At 55.8% G+C, this 9,498-nt stretch overlaps 1 protein-coding gene across 1 annotated transcript; it reads right to left on the minus strand.

The window, feature by feature from the left end:
- Positions 1–1,774: 1,774 nt before the first annotated feature.
- Cd177 (CD177 molecule) lies at positions 1,775–9,498 on the minus strand. The gene is made up of 13 exons (XM_090322862.1): positions 9,411–9,498; positions 9,181–9,321; positions 8,865–9,050; positions 7,997–8,122; positions 7,701–7,823; positions 6,320–6,460; positions 5,935–6,120; positions 5,001–5,126; positions 4,679–4,801; positions 4,434–4,574; positions 3,264–3,443; positions 3,047–3,181; positions 1,775–2,171 (listed from the first exon to the last, which is right to left on the minus strand). Exons 1-13 carry the CDS (start codon positions 9,460–9,462, stop codon positions 1,954–1,956), a joined length of 1,878 nt encoding a protein of 625 aa, XP_090178988.1. The 5' UTR covers positions 9,463–9,498; the 3' UTR covers positions 1,775–1,953.

A 9,498-nucleotide genomic window follows, 5' to 3' on the forward strand; every position in this document is an offset into this window, starting at 1 on the left:
GCCTGCTCCATCCCCCCACTGCCTGCTCGATTCCCCCCCCTGCCTGCTCCATCCCCCCCCTGCCTGCTCGATCACCCCCCTGCCTGCCTGATCACCCCCCTGCCTGCCCGATCCCCCCCTGCCTGCCCGATCCCTCCCTTGCCTGCCCGATCCCCCCCCCTGCCTGCTCCATCCCCCCACTGCCTGCTCGATTCCCCCCCTGCCTGCTCCATCCCCCCCTGCCTGCTCGATCCCCCCCCTGCCTGCTCGATTCCCCCCCCTGCCTGCTCGATCCCCGCCTGCCTGCTCGATCACCCCCTGCCTGCTCGATCCCCCTATCCCCCCATCCCCCGGATCCCAGGTCCCCCTCGCTCCTCCCCCGGCTCCTCACCCCCTGTGCTGGCCGGGCCTCAGCCTCGCAGCTCCTTCACTCCAGACTGGTGCTTCACCACTTGAGCCACACCTCCACGTGAGCTTTTGTTGTTTTTTTGGCAGGTTCATTGGAGATAAGGGTCTCTTGGATTTGTCACCCCAGGGCTGGCTTCTAGCTTGGATCATCAGTGGCTTTGCACCTAGAACCTGAGCCACTGTGTTATCTCCACCCCCATCTCCTGCGCATAACAGTTTATGAACCACTGGTGGTTTCAGGCAGTTGGGAGAATGACTCCAGGGTCCTTTATCTCACATTAAAACAATGACTAATAGTTCAGGGAACTTGTGGCCTTGTGTACCGAGGCCCCGGGACTTCCATTTTGACAAGGGGAAAGGGCAGATGCTGAGGGAGAAGGGGGTGGACTGTGAAGCCTTCCCTCCCTGGACTCAGTCTTCTTCCTTTCTTTCCCCTTCTCTGTGCTGTGAGTGATTTCTAGGGGAATTGCATCAATGGGATCTCCTGCCCTGTGGCTTTCAGCTGGATATAGCCAATAGGGAGCCCCAACAGGAGAGTGAGATTGGAATATGAATTCCCTCCATAATCTCCTACAGTCATGAGGCTGCGGGCACTTTTCAGCCTGAAGTCAGGGTTCCTGTAAGGCAAACTGTCCCCATGTCTCTTCCACCACGGCTCCTGTTCCAACCCCTTTCTGGCCCTAGGAAATGGCTAACCCCTTTTTGTCCACTCCCTAACCTATGTCAACAATTCCATTACCTCCCCTCATTTGGACCCCAGTGATAAGGAAGGAAGCAGGTACTCTCTGCACCTTCACCTCCTAAGTCCTGGTGAAACCCAAATGCAAGGTGGAACGAAGACATGGGCCAGATCCGTGGAAGATGGCTGTTGGTCCTCTCAGGACACATCCTTCCCTGGCGAAGAGGAATCCCAGCATTGGGAGAAAAAAATAGGAGTGTGTCCTAGTGGTAGAGTCCTTGCTTAGCATGCATGAAGCCCTGGGTTCCATTCCTCAGTATCACAAACACAGAAAAAGCTGGAAGTGGTTGTGTGGCTCAAGTGGTAGGGCACTAGCCTTGAAGGTAAAAAGCTTGAAACCCACGAAGGGGGTGAGAGAGAGAGACAGACAGAGACAGAGACAGAGGCAGACAGAGGAAAGACAGAGACAGAGAGAGCGAGAGATGATGATGATGATGAAAGGAGACAGAGACCTCAATAGATCAGATTAGACTTTAATCATTGCTATAGGGGAATGCCAAAGATAACCAAGCAGGTTAGAAATAAAAGGGGGGGCAGGAAATGGGGACAAAAACATGAGAAGGGGTATCAATATGTGAGAAGTAATGCACCTACTACCTGACAAATGTAACTGTAACCCCTCTATACATGATCCTGACAATAAAAAAAAGAAATAAAAGGGGGATCCACGGGAGGGCAGGGGTTCCAGGGTTTAAATATTTAATGAGGAAATTATTAGTTGTGAAATCAGGCAGCTAGTGCAGACAGTCTCCCAGGGTGTGTATGTGGGGTCTCGGACATGAAGGCAGCGTGGGTTAGGAGAGCAATGCTGAGTCCTGTCAGCCAGATCACAGGGCAATAAGATGAGCAGGAAAGGAAAGGCTCATCGCACCCAAAGACAGCCCCAGTCCCAAGACTGGAGCCAGGCGAGCACCCAGGGCTGCACCGCTCGTGGACTCAATGCTTTCTGTCATGGAGAAGATCCCGATGGTCTGGATGTGTTTCAGCAACGTTGTGGAGTTTGAGTCCATGCAGCCTTGAATGCTCAGCAAGGAGACGAGCCCACCTGCAGGGTGAAATTCCAGCAAGGGAGGGGCGCCCTTCAGCAGTGGACCCTCAGACCCAGGACTCAAGGACTCAAGGCCCCCAGTTCAGATCCCCAGACCTCCTCCCTCAGTCCCAAGGGGCCAGACCCCCTATTATTATTATTATTATTATCTCCTCCTCCTCCTCCTCCTCCTTCTTCTTCTTCTTCCTCTTCTTCTAATTCTTCTTCTTCGATGGGGTGAAGGTACTGGGGCTTAAACTCAGGGCATAGGTATCTTTCAGGTTTTGTTTTGTTTTTTTCTCAAGGCTAGAGTTCTACCACTTGAAAAACAACTCCATTTTCTGGTTATTGCGTTTTTTTTCTTTGTGGGGCGATGAGTCATTGGAGATAAGTCTCGTGGACTTTCCAGCACCGGCTGATTTTGGACTACAATCTTGAGATCTTGGCCTCCCGAGTAGTTACAGGAGAGTAGGATTACAGGCGAGAGCCACTGACACCTGAGCCCAGTACTATTCTTTTTATTACTATTATTATTTTTTATTTTCATTTATTTATTTTGCCAGTCCTGGGGCTTGAACTTAGGGCCTGGGCACAGTCCTTAGACACTTTTTGCTCAAGGCTAACACTCTGCCTCTTGAGCTACAGCACCACTTCTGGCTTTTTCTGTGTATGTGGTACCAAGGAATCAATCCTGGGTCTTTGTGCATGCTAGGTGAGCCTTCTACAACTAGGCCCCCCAATACTATTCTTACTCCCAGCAGTACAGACCCACCCCTACTTCCACAGACCCTGGAGTCTAGACGCTGCTTTCTCTTCTCTTAGACCAGGGGTCCAGACCTCCTTGATCCTACTCCAGACTTTGTGGTATGGCCCCCATTATCCTGGGCACTCACCTCCCCTCAGATGGAGTCTCCCACTGTAGCAGTTGGTAGCACCCATGGGGCAGGTAACAAGTGGGGATCTGGGGGGGCAGGAGCCATCTAACTTCAGGCACATAGGACACTGCAAGTTTCCTGGAACAGGAGGATCTGGGGAGCACAAACAAGGTTCAGTGTACACAGCTGTGCCTCCCAGCTGCACGGGGGTCCCCACTGACCCTGCACCCCATACCTGACTGAAGGGAGAAAAGCAGGACATCGGTGCTTTTGATGCGGTTGCACAAGTTTGAGGAGCAGAAGTGGCTGTAGGAAGCCACCAGTATCCCCGGGGACTGGGAGTAGATGGAGATGGGCGACTCCTGTCTCCTGGCCTCCCCGCAGCCTTTGCTCCCCGCCAGGAATGTTTCGGGTCCTGGGGGAGGAAGAAAGTGTGAGCTGGACTGGGGGAGGGGTGCAGGGCCCCTCCGCCTCCTCGTGGCACCCCCACCATCCCAGATCAGAATGGAGCCGGTCAGCCTGCCCTTCTGACACCTGAGGCTGAGATCTGCAGATCAAGGTTCCAAGCCAGCCATGGCAGAAAGTCCGTGAGACTCCTATCTGCCACTACCCAGCAAAAAGCCACAGATGGAGCTGTGGTTCTGACGGTGGAGCACCAGTCTTGAGATTGACAGTACTAAAGTACTGATGGGTACAGACAGACACAGACACACAGATTTAATGTCTTGTAAAGACAGATAAATGAGGTCTTTTAGGTTCCTGGGGGGGCGGGGGGCATGTGCCTGTGCCTGTGCATGTGCGCTGGTCTTGGGACTTGAACTCAAGGCTTGGGTTTTTGTTTTTGTTTTTTGTCAGTCTTGGGTCTTGAACTCTGGGCCTGGGCGCTGTTCAAGGCTAGTGCTCTACCACGTGAACCACTGTGCCACTTCTGGTTTTCAGGTGATTCACTGGAGCTAAGAGTCTCTCAGCTTTTCTTGCCCCGGCTGGCTTTGCATAGCCATTCTCAGATCTCAGCCTCGTGAGTAGCTAGGCTGACACATGTGAGCCACCAGTACTTGGCAGGGTTCCTTTCTGACAATGCTGTTCTCAAAGCTTTGCATGAAGGATTGCATATACCCAGCAGGGGAGGGAGTTATTTTTGGAAGGGGGAAGGGTGCGGGGGCGAGCACTCTACCCCTGAGCTGCAATGCCAGCCTGCTCGTTCATCTTTATTAAATATTATATATTGATTTCTGCGGTAGAGTTTTGCTTCATTCTCAGATTGGTCTCCCAATACGAACCCCTCCGCCCAGGTGAAGTGATGCTTTTCCTTCAGGTTCAGAGAAAGGTTGCAATGGATGGAGATGTCCAGACATGTGGAGGGGGCAGGAGGACAGAATGTGGGCTTTGCTGCCCATCCACCTACCTGAGTTGACAAGCAGCAGTGTCTCCTGACACACCTCTGTAACACTGCACTCCTGAATTCCGTTCACCATCCATTTCGTAGGGGTTTGGCTAAAGCTCTTGTCAGACTTCTGCATGGAGCCCTGGTAGCACATCACGCCATCTGGCGGGGGTCAAGGGATATGAACAACCCACCGGCCTGGCACACGTGCGCTGGGTGGGTGAGAAGCAGGGACGCCGTGGTCATCCCCAGGCTTTGGGGCTCACCTGATCGCGGGGTTCTGCAGCTCTCACTGACGTCCATGGCCCCGATTGTCTGCGTCCCATTGAGTAGATTGCAGCCTGGCCTCGGCAGGCAGCCCTGAACCCACACTCTGCTGAAGATCCCCCCTAGGAGAGGAGGACGGACAGAGAAGAGACATGGAGAGGCTGACACAAAGCCCACCTCTCCTCAGGGGAAAGTCAGCCCCCTGCCTCCCCCTCCGGGTCCCATGCCCTGCCTCAGTTTACCCTTACTCCCCAGACATTTGGATCTGAAGGCTCAGGCCTCCCCCACTGGGTCCCCTGGGGGCCCCTGATGTCCAGGTACCTCCCGTGAGCCTGAGGACGCCATCGTAGCAGTGAGTGTGCCCCGCGGGGCAGGTCTGTTTTGGGGTGTCTTTAGGACATGACTGGCCTCTGGAGAAGCAGATTGGGCAGCTCAGGGTCCCTTGGGCTGGGGAGGGGACAGGCACAGTGAGGCACTGGGGGCGTCTTGGGCTTGGATGGGGTGCTTCACCTTTCTTCCATCCTCACTGTGCTGGCCCCAAGAATCCACTTGTCAGACCCACCATATCCCGGCTGGCTCCTGTCAGGCAGCCTGCATCACGTGAGGAGTGGGGACATAGGGCCTGGGAGAGCTGCCAGGACCCAAGTGGGGCAAGAGGGGTACTGGGGTTCCCAGTGTGGCTGGGCAGAGCTATCAACTTGAGCAAGCAAGGAAGGGTTGGCCTGGAAAGCCACAAGTTCCAATAAGCAGTCAAGGAAGACAGGGGCTGGAGGCATGGCTCAGGTGGTGAAGCACCCAATGTGGGGTTCAAGTCTCAGCCTCCCACTCCAAAAGAGACTAAGGATGGCCATGTTGGCCTAGCCCCGGGATATCCAAGAGTTGAGAAAGGCGAAGCATGGCCCTAAGTCCTGCTCAGGCTGGAAACACAGGTCAAGATGAGCAAGTCAGGACGAGAACCAGAATCAGAGGCTGGTGGGTGGACGGGAAGAAGAGGCTTCCTGTTCACAGGGACAGCACTTTTGGAAGGGGTGGATGTGGGGAGTCCTGGGGTGCTGAGGACAGTGAGGAGAGGGGGGACCAGAGAGGACAGCTGAGCAGTCTGGGGTGAGCCAGGAGGAGGGGCTAGTACAGCTGCCCTCCAGCAAGGGAGTGTCTGCAAGTTACCAACCCCCGTGTGCTCACTTCCACCGCAGAGCCCTGTGGTCCTTTCCTCCCTGCAGCACTTTCCTTCCCCATTTTCTGAGTTTCCTGGCACCTGTGGCAGGGGGCGGAGCCCAGAGCGGCACTGTGTTTGACAGGGCATTGCAGAAGTCTCCATGTCTGCACACCAGGCTGTAGGAGATGGTAGAGAGCCCCGGGCCCAGCCTGTGCTCCGTCACACTGGCAGCTTGGTCCTGGGCGGTGGTGCAGCCTTTGGAGAGGGCCAAGTACACCTGAGGTCCTGCAGGGGAGGAAGAGGTCAGGAAGGGCAGGGTGGATGCTGGGCTCCAGATGGGTCACCCTCCTGAGAGGCTGTGTGGCTCGAGGACGGTAGAATTGGTGGATTTCAACCAGCAGGAGAGAGGACAGGGACCTGGGGTCCCCTGGCACTGGATGCTGGTGGGCAGAGGGGAAGTGGGGGGGGCAGGCCCCCATCTCACCATTCTCCACAATCATCAGGGTGTCTTGGCAGCCCTCGCCCACCTCGCAGGTCCTGTGGCCCGCTGTCCACTGGAGGGGCAGCTCAGATATGTTCCTCACGGTCTCCAGGGTTCCCAGCTGGCATTCCAGAGCCTGGGCAGCTGAAATGGGGGGGGTGGCCAATCCATCTTGGTGGCTCCTCCTACCCCTCAAACAACTCCTGAGGGTGGGAGGGGCCCTCCTCTTCTTGTCTCCCATCTCTGGTGGCAGAGGGGTACTGGCTGGAGCCAGCTCTCTCCTTAAAACTCCAAGACTCCGTGGTGACACAGACAGATGAGGAAACTGAGGCAGGGCCAGGGAGAGCACAGATTCCTGCTGGACCTGCTGTCCCTCTTGGGGTTTCCCATTATCTCCTATCTTCTGGCCCTTTTGTTTGTTCTGTTTTCCTGTGGGACTTGAGCTCGGGCCTGGATGCTATCACTGAGGGTTTCTTTTGTTTTGTTTTGTGTTGTTGTTCCCCCCACCTCCACTCAAGCCTAGCACTCCACCCCTTGAACCACACACCCACTTTCAGAGGTGGTTCACTGGAAACAAGTCTCACACTTTCCTGTCCAGGCTGGCCTTGAACTGCCATCCTCAGGTCTCAGCCTCCTATGCAGATGGGATGAGAGGTGCGAGTCACTTAACCTGCCTTAACCTTTTCTTTTTTTTTTGCCAGTCCTGGGGTTTTTTCTCAAGGCTAGAGCTCTACCACTTGAGCCTCAGCACCACTTCTGGCTTTTTTCTATGTATGTGGTACCGAGGAATCGAACCCGGGTCTTCATGCCTGCTAGGCAAGCACTTTAACCACTAGGCCAAACTCCCGGCCCTGCCTTAACCTTTTCTATTGAGAAATTCCACTGTACCCCTTCATCGACACAAGTCAGGGTGTGCTCCACGCCCCCCACTTAATGCTTGCCCTTCCTGTCTCACCTAATTCAATCTGATTTTCCTTCTTGGGCCCCAAAACCCCAGATGAGGGCAACAGAAAGAAAAAGGTGTGGATTCTGGGGCAATCCAGAGTCAGGAGTGCCCGTGTACCGCGCTTCCACCCCGACAATCACAGCTCTGGAACGGCGGCGGCAGAGCCACGCCCTGTCCTGCACCCTGCTCCTGCCCGCACAGGACCACCTGACTTTACTGGGCCACCTTCTTCCCAGCTCCCACCAATGGGTGGGCCCTTGGGATCTTTTGGATCTTTGGGTCTTTTGGACCAAACTCCCCCTCTCTCTTCTTCAGTTGGATTCTTCTTGCTGGTACTTCATCCTCCAGCCCACTGGGGTCCCCTCCCGGCCTGGCACACGTGCGCTGGGTGGGTGAGAAGCAGGGACGCCGTGGTCATCCCCAGGCTTCGGGGCTCACCTGATCGCGAGGCACCACAGCTCTCACTGACGTCCATGACCCCGATTGTCTGCGTCCCATTGAGTAGATTGCAGCCTGGCCTTGGCAGGCAGCCCTGAACCCACACTCTGCTGAAGATCCCCCCTAGGAGAGGAGGACGGACAGAGGAGAGACATGGAGAGGCTGACACAAAGCCCACCTCTCCTCAGGGGAAAGTCAGTCCCCTGCCTCAGTTTACCCTTACTCTCCAGACATTTGGATCTGAAGGCCCAGGCTTCCCCCACTGGGTCCCCTGGGGGCCCCTGATGTCCAGTTACCTCCCGTGAGCCTGAGGACGCCATCGTAGCAGTGAGTGTGCCCCGCGGGGCAGGTCTGTTTTGGGGTGTCTTTAGGACATGACTGGCCTCTGGAGAAGCAGATTGGGCAGCGCAGGGTCCCTTGGGCTGGGGAGGGTGGCAGGCATTTAGATCAGCTTCCTTCCCTTTCCTGTCTCCTCCCCGCCGGCTGAGGCACCCATGTTGTCCCCCAAAAATCTGGTTTCCCAGTCCCCTGTTCCTCCATTTCCAGACAAGCCATTCTGGGCTCTGGTCAGGCAGACAGTGCAGCTTCTGGCATGTGTCATGTGATGAGGCCACAGGGCCTGGGAACTGAGATCTGCATGAACCCTTGGGCAGGAGGGGTCCTGGAGTTCAGGTGTGGGTGGGAGGGGGTGGGGACAAAGTTTTGGCTAAGGAAGGGAGAGTGGCCCGAGGGTCTAAACGGTCAAGGAAGACAGTGTGTTCTTTTCACAAAACGTTCTGAGTTCAGAAACACAGAGCACATCCCAAAGTGTATGACAGTAAGCCCGGAGAAGGGATTGCCACAGGGCCAGTGTCCCTTAAGAATCAGACTCATGGTCGAGTGCAGTGTCTCAGGCCTGTAATCCTAGCACTCAGGAGGCTGAGATGTGAGAACTGTGGTTCAAAGCCAGCCCAAGCATTAAAGTCCGTAAGACTCTTATCTCCAGTGAACCACTAAAAGCTGGAAGTAGAGCTATGGGGTTCAAGCCCCAGGACTGGTGAGCGTATACACACACACACACACACACACACACACACGGAACAGGGGAGCCACCAAGGGAGAGGTGGGACATCCTTACATAAGCAGTCTCTGCCCTTCTCTAGGGGCCCCTCCTTCCTCTGGCACCTGTGCTGGTGGACAGAGCCCCGAGGGCCTCGGTGGTGGACAGGGTGTTACAGAAGTCGGCCTGGCGGCACACGTGGTGATAAGAAAGGATGGAGAGGCCAGGCCCCGCCCTGTGCCTGGTGATTCGGGCCTCCTGGTCCTCGGCCACAGTGCAGCCCTTGGTAAGCACCAAGTTCACTTTAGGTCCTGCATGGAGAAGTGGGGACAAGAGGCGTGGGGATGAGGACTCTCCCATCCGGGAGGGGAGGCTGTGTGTCCTGCAGAGGTGAGGCAGAAGGGGTGGGGAGGGGAGAAATCCCCCTGCTCCACTTCTCACCATTCTCTATGATTATCAGGGTGTCTTGACACCCCTCGCCCGGCTCACAGGTTTTCTGGCCAGCTGCCCAGCTGAGGGGCAGCGCCAAGGCATCCTTCACCAGCTCCACCGAGCTTTCCTGGCACTGCAAAGCCTGTGAAGCTGAGATGGGGAGACAGGGAGCCCCCATTAGGAACTTCTGAAGTTTGAACTCCTGAGACACCCCCTTTCTGGTGGGGATCCTCACTCACCAGGCAGCAAGGCGGTGACTGCCAGGACAGCTAGCCGTGCCACAGGGCTCATGTCCACGCTGTGGCTGGATGCTCCCCTGTGGCCTCT

Source organism: Megascapheus bottae, chromosome 31 (genome assembly GCF_031878675.1).
Source record: "Megascapheus bottae isolate mThoBot1 chromosome 31, mThoBot2.hap1, whole genome shotgun sequence".
NCBI lineage: Eukaryota > Metazoa > Chordata > Mammalia > Rodentia > Geomyidae > Megascapheus > Megascapheus bottae.